The sequence below is a fragment of the Dermacentor silvarum genome, chromosome 7 (assembly GCF_013339745.2).
Source record: "Dermacentor silvarum isolate Dsil-2018 chromosome 7, BIME_Dsil_1.4, whole genome shotgun sequence".
Lineage (NCBI taxonomy): Eukaryota > Metazoa > Arthropoda > Arachnida > Ixodida > Ixodidae > Dermacentor > Dermacentor silvarum.
In genome coordinates, this window is record NC_051160.1 from 39065562 (window position 1) to 39078120 (window position 12559).

Below are 12559 nucleotides of genomic sequence, written 5' to 3' on the forward strand. Positions count from 1 at the left end.
CATGTATCCGATATAGGAGCAAAGCGGCCCAAAGGAACACAACTGCAGTGTCCGGAAAATAGTTAAGCCAACCTCAGAAGGCGAGTGCTATAGTTTCGGTTTCACGAAATATGCGCGCACCTAGCGGTTGCCGAACATCCTAAGTTACTTTTTTTTCTATTTCGTAAATTTTAAATCGGGCGAAGCGCGGGAAGTGGTTGTCTTCGTGCGGCCGTCGAGTGAGTGAGTGAGTGTCAACTTTATTATTAGAAGGGGTAAGGGAGGCTAAGCTACGTAGGCTGCCAGGCTGTGTTTCGTGATGGCGTCTTCAGCTCGTGCCAGGACCCGTGTCTGGATGCCTTGGTCGGTGCTGGAGAGAAGGCCCTCCCATTGTTCGTTGGTGGGGGGTGGCGAGACGAGGTCGGCGGGCGAGGGATCTTCCGGGAAGCCCCAGAGGATGTGGCTTAATGAAGCAACGTCGCCGCACAGGCAGCAGCGTGGATCGATGACACCAGGGTGGATGTGTGAATACACTAGGGGGCACGGAAAGGTGCGGGTCTGGAGGCGACGCCAGGCGGTCGAGCTTGCCTCCGCTTAACCATGCCTCTCGCTCAGCAATATCTCAAGTCGGATCGCACTCGGTCACCTGCTTCGGTTGTCGTGTCAAGTATGAAGATGGGAAAGATAAGACAGATAAGCTTGATCAGGTGTGCAAGGAACGGAATACGCAGGAAACCAGGCCAACCAAAAATTAGACGCAGATGGCTAAATCGGGGTATCGCATGTCTTGTGCGGCAGTGTTGTGTTCGAAACACCGGTATTTCTAGTTCCGTGAAGTTCTTCATGTTTCATAAGGATAGCAGGAAAGCACAAGTATTTCACTATTTTATGAGTTGGTATTCATTTTTGATGAATCAACCAGTGTCGTTTGGACCCATTCGTCATGATGGCAGTCCATCTGCTGACGGTGAAATACTTGTAATAAAGGGTTTAAATGCGTGTTTGTTGGGCTACACATTTTGTTCACTCTTTACGTTGTCGACATGCACAGCCAAGGTTAAAGTAAAGAAAAGAGACACAGCCGTGGTGGTTAATAATTACCACATTGGTTTGGATCTTATGGAATCTATTATGTAGAAATTTCCGCTGTGAATGAAAATTGCGTCTGCAGATTGGCAATTTTGCACTGTGTGGGGGTCAGTCTTCTTACAGTACGAAATGTGTGAATAAAGTGAAAACCTTCGACTTTTACTTGTCTTGAGTTTCGGCTGACTGCGAAAACGGCCAGCTTTAGTTGATCCACTGCACAACACACGAACAAATTGACGAATGATTGTACCAGGAAGTTATTTTCTTTATGCTAGCCCACACGTTATCTGCGGACTAGTTGAACCGTAGCCCTAAATTTTACCACAAGTTCGGAATTTCAAAGCGAGTCCTTTCACGAAATGACGAAATGTAACATTTAGCAGCGAATATTGGTAGGGAATGACGCCTTGCTATATATATTTCTCATTATAATTGCTTGGCGCTGGTGTGTATCCAAGCGATGCCACAGTGATTTGGTAAAACATTGGAGGACGCTTAAGCTTTCCCTTAAGAGTGAAACGCCACAGCGTTCAAAGATCCCTGAATGCTTGTCAGGTTTCCCGGCAATGCAGGTTTCTTTTTTCTCCACCTTCGCCTCTGCACGCTGCTGCCGTTTTACGCTGCCGAGGAGGCGAGCACCATCTGTATGGTGTTTTGAGAAGTAACCTACCAGGGCGCGCCGCTGTTGGTATGGTAGAAATGCTGGAAAACGGGTTTGTGTTTGTGTTTCCCCGTAACAGAATTATGTTTTCTCGTATATTCAAATCACAATCCGATGCTATTATGTCTGTAGGTTATGTCTGTAAGTCGTACATTACAATTTTTATGACGGATTTTACTTTAACTAAGGAATTCAATTAGTTCACTAACGCCTCGGCGCCAAGCAGACGCCTGCGTGGTCGCGGTGGTTTGGGATGACTTTCTTAGCCGCGGACACCATGCAGCGCTCAGGCCAACGCCAGATTTTCTGCGACTTGGGGCCTTTAACGCCATGGCACTGAATAGAAGCTTGCAAGGTAAAAGCGGCAGAAAGATAGCGCTTCCTAAACACAGCACACATCAGCGTCCTCTGCTCCGCACTTTGGCCAATGTCGCAGCGCTGCCAGCGGACCTGCAAGACAGCACAAATGCAGCCCGCTTGCACATAGAGAAACATATTGGTAAAGAGCGGACAATCCCGTAAGGCCCTGCGGCCAAGCTACTGCATGCGCTGCAGCCAGCGCCCCGAGCGGCTGGTCAGACAACTAGTTTTGTATTCCGAGATTTTAGACATGTGGTTTCGCTCTGTTTTGTTTTCGATTCTGGTTCAGCTTTGGTTTCTAAAATGTTCAAATACGTTCTCTAGTGGAGCGCAAGAGCTTTATTGTTCCATTTTTTAAACACGCTCTACAAGTAGACGTAATAATGTTACGTGTAGCTGATGCCCAAGGCTATTTACAATTTATTTACAGGGAAGCTTACGGAGGCCAAAATGTTGACGCTATATCAAGCGGGAACACGTCGTCTTTCTTGTCCTCAGTGCAGCCACACTGTGGCGGCTGTTCAGTATCATCACCCCCGGCAGTAGAAGCACCGTCCCAGTGATTAATCTACACATCCGCGGTGAAAGGTGTGTGGTATGGCTTTAGTCTCGCCACGTGAACGATGATACTTGCAGCTGACGATGACGCTGAGAGGTCGGCGGGGATGATTTGATACGTGACATCGGTCACTTGTCGCACCACATGGTATGCGTAGTGTTATCAAGCGCGCTTACTGATGTATAGCATGAGCAGGATGGCTTGCACGTGTCGCATTCTTGCTTATCAAGGCCGGCCGTGTGACCATTTTTGTTGACTTAAAAACCTGTAACACCGAGAAATAAACGTTCTTTGGTTCTGCCTCTACCTGCCAGCTAGATGGCGTTATTTCACTGGCGACGAGAATGGGATAGCGGTACGATGACAGCGAGGCCACCCGAGTTCGACGACACGAGCAGTAGCTGGAGAGCACGTACCGTATTCGTTTGGAGGCCTTTTTCGAGGGCCACGCCATCACAGATGAAGGAAAAGGGCGTGCGCTTCTGGTGTCGGCACTGAGTGGCAACGTTGTTCACTTGCTTCAGGGGCAATGCCAGTCGGAATTGGTGAACAGTCTGAGCTATGAGGCCGTCGTACAGCACCTGGACAACTATTTCGATCTCCAAGCAAATGAGATTACCACCAGCTACGCTTTGTTTATGCGGAGCCAAGCGGAAGGCGAAAAGGTACGGGACTACGTCACCGATCTGAGACGCCTCGCTAAGGATTGCAATTTCGACAAGTTCCTGGACCGCATGCTGCGTGATCGGATTGTGTGCGGGATCTGTGATGAAGAGGCACGAGGACACTTGCTGTCGCAAAAGAAGTTGAACCTGGCGGAGGCAGAGGCATTTGCTATAACAGCGGAAATGGCAGAAACAAATGTCCGGGCAATGCAAAAAAAGCAGATTCAACGACAACGGTGGTGCCAATTTCATACAGAGTCCCAGGATGAATCCGCGGAAATCTGGACGCGGGCCTGGGTCCAGGACCGAGTCTACACAATGCGGGAGATGCGGCTCGAACCACGCTTCGGAAGCGTGTGGACACAAGAAAGCGACGTGTCACAGGTGCGGCAGGAACGGACACCATGGAAAGAATGTGCTCCAGTGGTCGCGGTAACCTCGCGGGGACGTACGCGGTGAAAGGGCCAGACGGGAGTGAATAATAAGAAGAAATGCTCTACGCTTTGGTGTCTCATAGCTATAGTAGCAACGACTCCGTACGACCAATAGAGAAGGAATTTGTCTGGGCAGGCCGGAGGTTACGAATGCTAGTTGATACAGGGTCGGCTATCAGCGTCATTCCGAAGAGAGTTTTCAAGAGCCATATGCAGTGGTGGCCGACGCTGGAGAAGACTTCACTGCGCCTGCCGTGCTTCCTGGGGCCGCTGCCTGTCCTAGGCCGAATGACCATGAAAGTGAAATGCGGTAACACCCAAGTGGACAGCTCACTGTAGTAGATTGCGAAGGGCCTCTATTGTGCGGCCGGAACACCATCCAAGCCTTCCGGAATGCCGGCATGGCGCTACTGGAAGAATGCGCGCCGCAGCACGTAAATGTGCTTCATTGCGGCGCAGTGATTGCGAAGCTTCTAGCCGAATTCTCTGAAATTTTTGAAGAGCTGTTGGGTTGTTGCAAGGGGTCCCCTGTGACGCTGCACAGAAAAGAAGCCGCCATACCACGCTTTCTCAAGGCTAGACCAGCGCCGTACGCGCTAGTCAAGCTTTACTGCCCTTGCTCTGCTGCAGCTTCTTAGACGCCACAGACGGTGCTTCTGACGCCGGCCAATTCCACCACGTGGCATTCAAAGACGAAGACAGTGGCCACTGGATGAAGACGACGACGTGCCTCGTGTTTAGGTGGACTGGTTGACATCTTGTTTAGTATTTGTGGTACCTTTAAATGTACCGTGCAAATAGTTTCTCCCTAGTTTATTTCCACATACAGATATATTTTGCTCACCCCTTATTTTTGTGCATTATGGACAGAGGCAATGTAGGCGCGTTTGTGCTCATTACATAGGCTGCAAAGTTTGTTGTATTGTGAACTGATTGAGGGGACGCACCTAATAGTAGCGTATGTGTACTGCATTTGGTCCTACTGTAAGCAAGTTAAGGCAACTCAGGTGTTTCGCTTCCAATTGTTTTTTTTTTCCCAAGTACTCATGAGACCCAGCATGACAGAACAGAATGTAAAAATGGAACTCTGTGCGCTTGCCTTCGCACTCTTGATAAAAACTGGACCCCGACGGAAACATCGAAATAATTGATAATTATAAATAGACCTATATATATATATATATATATATCTGTGTGTGTGTGTGTGTGTGTGTGTGTGTGTGTGTGTGTGTGTGTGTGTGTGTGTGTGTGTGTGTGTGTGTGTGTGTGTGTGTGTATTACCGCTTACTATATAACCGCCGCGCGATGTGCCAGGCCATGAAAACGATGCTCAAGTAGCGCGGATGTGGGAAAACAGAGAGGACAATGATGTCGCGTTGACGTCTCATATAAAGTGCTGTCATCCGTGTTGTACACCAGGTTTCTCGTCTCCTACTAGGACGCGACAATAAATAAATAAATATATATATATATATATATATACATATAATTATTTATTTTTAACTGCCTTCCAAGGCACGTGACAGGGCTGATACTCGCATACATCATCAATGTGGTGTATGTCCGTTACCAATAGCTGTAAAACGTAGAACTCCCGTTTAATCACAATAGAATGAATTACTCGGACTCGGCTTTCATTTAGAAGATGCGGAATTTCTCGTAGGGTAAAGGTTCCTCTTTGCAAATGTCAAAGGGTTGTGAAAAGGCATTCCACGAAGCAAAACGCCGTATGCTGTCGCATATAAATCCGCTGAAAGTAAAAGGTTGGTGCTAACTTCTGATACTTCAATATCAACACTTTACGAATTTGCAATGAAGGCATTTATATACCTTGTTCAAACGCTTCCGTTTGTTTCCCTAGCATCGGTCGAGCAGACGACGGCTGGTAAGCTCAATATTTTCTCAAACAATTTTTTGCGATTGCGTCGCACATTGCAGTATTTTCGTTTGCAGTGTTCAGCAAAAAGATTGTACGTGTGCAAATAATATTCAAACAACATTTGCTCTATCTTTTATTTAGCACCCCAAAAGGATTTTACAAGTTAATTAAGCGACAGAAGTTTCCTTTTGGGTAAGACCACCTTGAAAGGGAGCAGGTAATCAAAAAGGAAGGGTTAATTTGCCATTGCCCATCTTCTTCGGGAACGGCGCTCAGTTCCTCCTAAAACTTGTGAGACTAATTGCAAAGGTGCAGATTAGCTGCCACTGTCCTAAAAAGTTGTCATCGCTTAGGATTAGAAGGCAATAGAGAAAATATTAGAATGTAACAGTACATTACGGCAACAATAAAAGAAGTCTTTTACCACTCCAATGAAAATGGCCACGGAGGTAAACACTGTGGTTGCACTGTGGTACATTGTTGCATATTGTTTGTGGTATATTGTGGTATATTTGTGGGACACTGTGGTATATTGTTTAGGGTACCTACCAACGCACATTGTCTTAAATTTGAGTAATTTCTATATTAAACTCAGTTGTTAGTCAGCACGAGTCCTATTTTCTTTGCTGGTCTCTGTGGTGGTGCTGATGATAGATCTTTAGAATTTTGCCCAACATTGAGAATGTGTTACGGCAGCGGATACTTGGAAAATAGAGACATAAAAGGAAATAAGGGCAGGAAACATCTTGGACCTTGTGTCCCACACGACAATTGGACCCTACACAAATGTAATGTTCAGATCAACTACGCCGACAAATTAGCTGTAATCGCGTTTTACAAGGCATTTACAATGACAGAGGGAGGCACTTGTCGGATTTGGTGATTGGTACGCAAACCGCACTGTTTTGTTATTTCGTTTGTTACCACTGATGCCGCAATATGCCTCCGGCGTAACGAGAATGATATTCAGTGCGTGTTTTCAAAAGCATGGTGCTAAGGCTCTCCCACTTTGTATAATACGAGTAGTTTTATGCATAGGACTGGGATGTTGGCTGCGGTGTATAGTGTATAAAGAGCCACCTTAGAATCATAATCATCATTCAGCAGTGAAATGTCTGTTATAAATGTAGTCAACAGTGCCGGGGATAACTGAAATTTGGATCTCCTTGATGTTGAGGCATGGCCGTAATGCGCTGCCCAGATAGCACTGCAGAAACCCTGGTCAAGAAAGGCCTCCATACCGCGCTCATTCGTTTGGGTTAGTATACAGCGCAGCGCCCTACTGTTAAATAGAAGGCGCCACAGTATATATATATATATATATATATATATATATATATATATATATATTCTTAGCTTCTCTGCAACATAAATTTTGTAGTTTCGTCCATGCAATGCTTTGTAGCATGCCGTCGCGAAGAAAGCGCAGTTCAGTGCCGAATGCCGACACTGTACGCGACAACCAGTAGATGCAGTTTCGCTGAGCTGTCACTTTTTAGTATATGGCGCTAAATTCAGGCGATGCTAAGGTGCAGCGGCATATTGTGGCATTGTATGAACCAAACAATGATATAATCATATATTCAAAGTACCAGAAATTCAGCAGAACCAATCGCACGATGACTAACGGTGGTATTGTTTTCAGTGTAAATTAATATAGCAACACAAGATTTGCAACCCTCCAAACGAGTTATGTTGCTCCAAAGGCTGGTTGCCTACCCCATTCCATCAGCACAGCGGCCCGATACGCTATTTATTTGACAACTACCCGATGAACCAGGTGGGCGAGAAAACAGTTAGACGCAATTATACACAGATAGAAACATCCATGTAGACACTTGGTCCCTGGAAAGCACATGAAGTACACGGAGAATGCTAACGCATTAAAAATATATTTAAACCTCTCCGTCGCTGGGTGCATACCAGCGCTAGTCACACGGGTTCCATAAAGGCAGCAATCCGGCGCTGTAGCAAATTGCGCCACAAATGCACTGGGTATATGCCGCTTTTCATTGAACTCTCGCCAATTTGGATGACGGTCTATGTGAAATGGGCGTACAGCAAGTGAGCGAACAATTCTCAGCGTTTGCAGGCGACGGCGTGCCACGCTTCTAGTCTCGGAGGCCACGCACATAGTAAACGTCGCAGCATATTTATATAGAAACATAAGAGAGGAGTCCCACTGCCGTATGACGTGTTTCTCAACGTGCCCAGGTACCGGTGCGCCATGTATTTTTGGAAGCCAAGCGTAGGCTTCGCGCCAGTGCCACTAGAAGGCGCCAATGGTTTATAGGGAAGCGCAAAAGCGGAGTCCCGCTGAAATACAGGCCTTTTACACAACTCATTTCGACGGCACTATACGTTCTCTTAGTTATTGGTTCATTGCTTAACTAATTACTGTCGACAGTCATCGTGAGATTGGTTCTGCCGATATTGTTTTGGTGCCCATAGAGAGAGCGATAAGGCAGCAACAGTATCGTTCACTGTTATTCATTTGTTTATAGCAACCGATAAGGTGAGAACAAAGTTTTAGGCCCGATTTTAGTCAAGTCTAGTTTTGGCCACTATAATCGAGTCTGTAGAATAAAAGTGGCTACGACGAACACTCTGGAAGTCACTTCGCGAATGCGACTATAACCACTGCGTGAGATTCTTTCGGGCGGCGGCGTAGCAGGCCGCGCACGCAGGAGTCTCGAAGGAACGACGTTCACTCGTCTGAGTTGGCTTCAAAACTGAATGTTTATTGTACAAAAGACAGCTCGCAGGGAAGAGAAAGGGAATAGCAAAGAAAGCACAAAATGCAAGTCCCCAGTAGGCCACACCGACGCTTTTGTCCCTCTCGGAGGCGCCGGCGATTCGCACTCACCGGGCGGTCCGCCGAAAACACGGGGTATGGATCAGGTTGCGGGTCCAGGCGCCAGTCGGAACGCTACCCCAGCGGGGCGCCCCTCGTCCGTTGACCGGCTCCCTCACTCTTGCGTCGTCGGGCCCTCCTCAGCCACGGTTGCAGCAAACGTGTGGCGGTCACTCGCAATTCTCAACAAGCTCCCCCGCAATGAACGCCGGCTCATTTCGTGCCTAGTTCAAGCGGGTAGAGAGTCTGGACTGGTCGACTCAGCAGCTTTCGGTCTGGCAGAGAAATTCTGCATGCTCGTACTCGGCCATCCCTTACAGGAAACGTTTCGACAACCCGGCACAGCTTCCACATCTGTCGCGGAACCTTCGCCTCCCCGAGGAGGACAATGTCCCCTTTCTTTATGCTCCTCTCTTTGCGCTGAGTGGTAACATGGGCAGAGCGAAATTCTTGTAGGCACTCCTGCCTCCATCTTCTCCAAAAAGAATCCACAAGTGTAATACGGTGTTTCCAGCGCCTTGTGAGCGCAGCCTTCGTAGATTCTGTGTAAACAGTTTCTCCGGTGTTAGGCAAAGTTGTTATTCGGCGCCCTGTGAGGAAAAGCAATGGCGTTAGGGTCGAAGCTCCCCCGCGTCCGAGTAAAGGAACGTTAGCGGGCGAGAATTGACAACCGCCTCGATCTGAGGGAGGACGGTAGTCAAGCTGTCATACTGTAATGCACTTCTTCCGAGGACCTTTCACAGCCCTGTCTTGACCGTTTGCACCATACGTTCCCAAAAACCGCCCCATCACGGTGCTCTTTCGACTATGAACTTCCAGGCGATACGGTTGTCGCCCAAGTAAGCCTGCATTTCGTCTTCTTTATAGCGTGGAAGAGCTTTTCCAAGTCTCTTGATGCTCGCTTGAACGTTAGAGCATTGTCTGATTAAACTTTCCTGGGCATTATTCACCGGGCCACGAATCTCTTGACAACACAATCTTTTGTTATGTATTTCAAGTCCTTGACGAGTTCCAGGTGCACAGCTCGCGTGGTGGTACAGGTGAACAGAGCTATGTAGACCGTGTAGGGATTTCCACGCTCGGTATAAAATATCGGCCCCGCGAATTCCACTCCCATAATTTCAAATGGCTCTGATTCGCGGATACGGTCGGATGGTAGGGGTGCAATTTGTTTCTATGCGGGGCGGCTACTTTGTCTTTGGCACGGAACACAACGACGAATGATTTTCTTCACGGCTTGTCTTGCTCGCAGGATCCAATATCGTTCGCGTAGTTGAGTCAGAGTGTCACTTACTCCAGCGTGTAAAAGCCGCCTATGCTCCCAGGCCACCAACAAGCGTGTTAACGGATACACAGCGGACAAAATGACAGGGTGCTTTGTGTCTTCTTTATGTGCGCTACTATGTAGCCAGCTTCCAACTCTCAATAGGCCGTCGCTGTCGGACTTGCGACGGCGGACGCGACGGCGGACTTGCGATGAAGTGTCCCGGAAATAATTAAAGAATGGATGTCATCCCGAAAGGTTTCGGTTTGTGACACCTTCAGACAGTACTTCTCGGTTTGTGATAGCTCTTCCACTGACAGGCTTCCCCTTCTCCTCTCTGCCCCGTTCCGTGCGTTATAAAGAAAGCGCATAACCCAGGCGGTGACATGGAGCACCTCCGTCATTGCGCTCTTGTGCTCAAGATCCATTAGAGGCGTTTGTTCCACTAGCGTCACGGTGTTAAGCACCTGAACGTTCTTGAGCTCTTCAGTTCAGATTTTAGCTGCAGGGACGCGTGAAGACATCGCGTCGTACGTATGAATACCCTTCAGCCATTTAGGTTCCGTGCACCAGTTCTCGCTGACAACCAAAGCGGAGGACAGCACGCCCCGTGTCAGCAAATCTGCTGGATTTCTCTCCCCGGGCAGTGGTTCCAAACAGCAGGATCGTTTAGTGCTTGTATCTCCTGTACCCTGTTGCTCACGAATGTCTTCCACTTCAGTGCGGAGCCCCCCCCCCCCCCCCCCTAATCCAGCTCAACGTGACGCTAGACTTGGACCAACAGTGTACATGAATTATTGGTATGCCTAGTTGTTCAATCACGTAGCGGGCCAGACGTGCGCCGATCAAAGCGCCCATGAGCTCCAGCCATGGTAGTGACTAACGTTTCAGTGGGGCCACTTTTGATTTAGCCATCAACAGAGCAATGTCTATTCCCTGATTGATCCTCAATTTAATATAGGCAACTGCACCGTATGCTTTGGGGCACGCGTTGAAAAACACAAATAGTTCCGGCTGTGCGCTGTCGTTCTTTATGTCTTGACCCCATTTTCGAGAAACTGAAACTTTTCTTAAACCAGGAAGCTGTTCATACCACTTGTTCCACGTTTCAAGGATGTCTGACGGAAACCTGCGCCATCGCTCTCTTCTCCCTGCCCTGAACCCACTCTTGAGCTGTCTGTGGAAGGACACCAGTTCTCTTCTTGGTGCCTTCGACTTGCAACGAAGACTGTACGATTGTCTTAGTTGGTACAGTGTTCGTTTTCGACTTTCCCGCTGCTGATGGTCGATTCAGGTTACACAGGGCTGCAACGTGCTGGCCGGAACATTTCTTACATTTAAGTCTTCTTGCGGTGCGACATTCATATGCCCGATGACCTGCCTTGGCGCACCTAAAGCAGAGTCTTTCCCGCTGTACAATTGTTCTCATCTGACCAGCAGGTAAATCAATGTCACAGTCGGCGGTTGAGTGGCTGCTCGCCTTGCTAAATTTGCACTGTGTTTCAGCTTTCATGACGGCAGTTAAAACCGACGCGGACGCCTTCGTTCAAGAATGTCCTTGCTGCTCGGGCGACTCATTCTGTCGGTGCTCTGCTTCTGACGGGTCCAACACTCGGTCCTCTTTCGACTTTCTACTTCGGCCTTCAGGAAATTGAGGAAACCTTGAAGTTTATCGCCTGGGGCGACTGCAGATGCTATCTTTTGTGTGCAGTAACGGAGGCAAAGCTCATTCGGGGTGCTCTTTCGGAGGACTGTCAACAAAATCACTCCGTAAGTGTTCGACGTCACACCCAATTCATCGAGGTTTTGAACCCCCGTCAGGACTTCATCATAAAGGATCCGCAGCCTCTCGGTGTCGAAGACGTTATGCACATGTCGGATGCTGAGCAACCTCGACATGTGCTCATCATTGATAACGTCGTCCTTTCCGAATATTTCGAACACTGTTTACGTTTCGAACAATGTGTACGTGCTGTACGTTCGAATCTTTCGAACGTACAGCACGTACGTCACCCAGCTGGCAACCAGGGCCTGCACTATCCTAGTGTTTGGGATCGTCTACGTCCGATGGTTGCTCACGTTGCCCTGAAGCCGGTCGCACACCTCGTTACAGTTTTGTCTGACCGAGTCCTAGGCGTACCCCTCCGCTTGCCTTGTGACAGCGGCGATGTTCGTGCGCTACCTATGTAGAACCTAACATGCGCCACGTCTAACACGTGCCACGTCGTAAGCTCGTGTCGTACGGCTGGCATATAAATTATACCATTTCTGCCAAGCGATCGTGCTCAATGTGGTCATTGTCGGGCTATTGCCGCCACATACACATTTACGCGCGACCTACACACACCGAACTGCTCATTTTATACAAACACGTTGGACTACTTGGTATCGCTTTGCGAAACGCCGAACAAAGCTGGATAACCACGTACCTGCCAAAAGCTTCGCATAACAGATTCCCATAGAGTGTAGGATCTGCATGTTCCTTTTTCTTTCAACAGCGGAGCTGTTTATGCCGAGCGCAATCTGTCTGTCGTAGCCAGAAAACTGTGGGCCGATCCAGGAGGTAGTCCTCAAAGGGTTCAAGCGCGATGGCATGTACCTCTGTGAAATAGCGAAGCTGAGCCGGGCTAAAGTCTAGCAAAGCATGGTTGGGACTACTTAGTAGTCCTACTAAGGACTAGTAGCCTACTAGTACTACTACTAGGACTACTTAATTTATCGATAGTCAATATTCAAGCAATAATGAAACAAGTCTTGAAAATGCCATGGATGACTTGGTAGTGGCAAGGCCCGAACTAGCTACGTGCCAATCAGT

General features: G+C 48.2%; 1 protein-coding gene across 7 annotated transcripts in view; it reads left to right on the forward strand.

The window, feature by feature from the left end:
• The first annotated feature begins 5374 nt into the window (after positions 1-5374).
• The window catches only part of LOC125946704 (uncharacterized), a 103412-nt gene continuing 96227 nt past the window's right edge, over positions 5375-12559 (forward strand). For 2 of the 7 annotated variants that reach the window (XM_049670558.1, XM_049670559.1), the window contains exons 1-2: positions 5375-5510; positions 5609-5632. In XM_049670558.1, coding sequence (XP_049526515.1) covers positions 5432-5510; positions 5609-5632 — 103 coding nt within the window. In that variant the 5' untranslated portion in view covers positions 5375-5431. The remainder of the gene's footprint in view (positions 5511-5608; positions 5633-12559) is intronic. The other 5 variants (XM_049670553.1, XM_049670556.1, XM_049670557.1 and 2 more) reach the window with 5 other exon arrangements.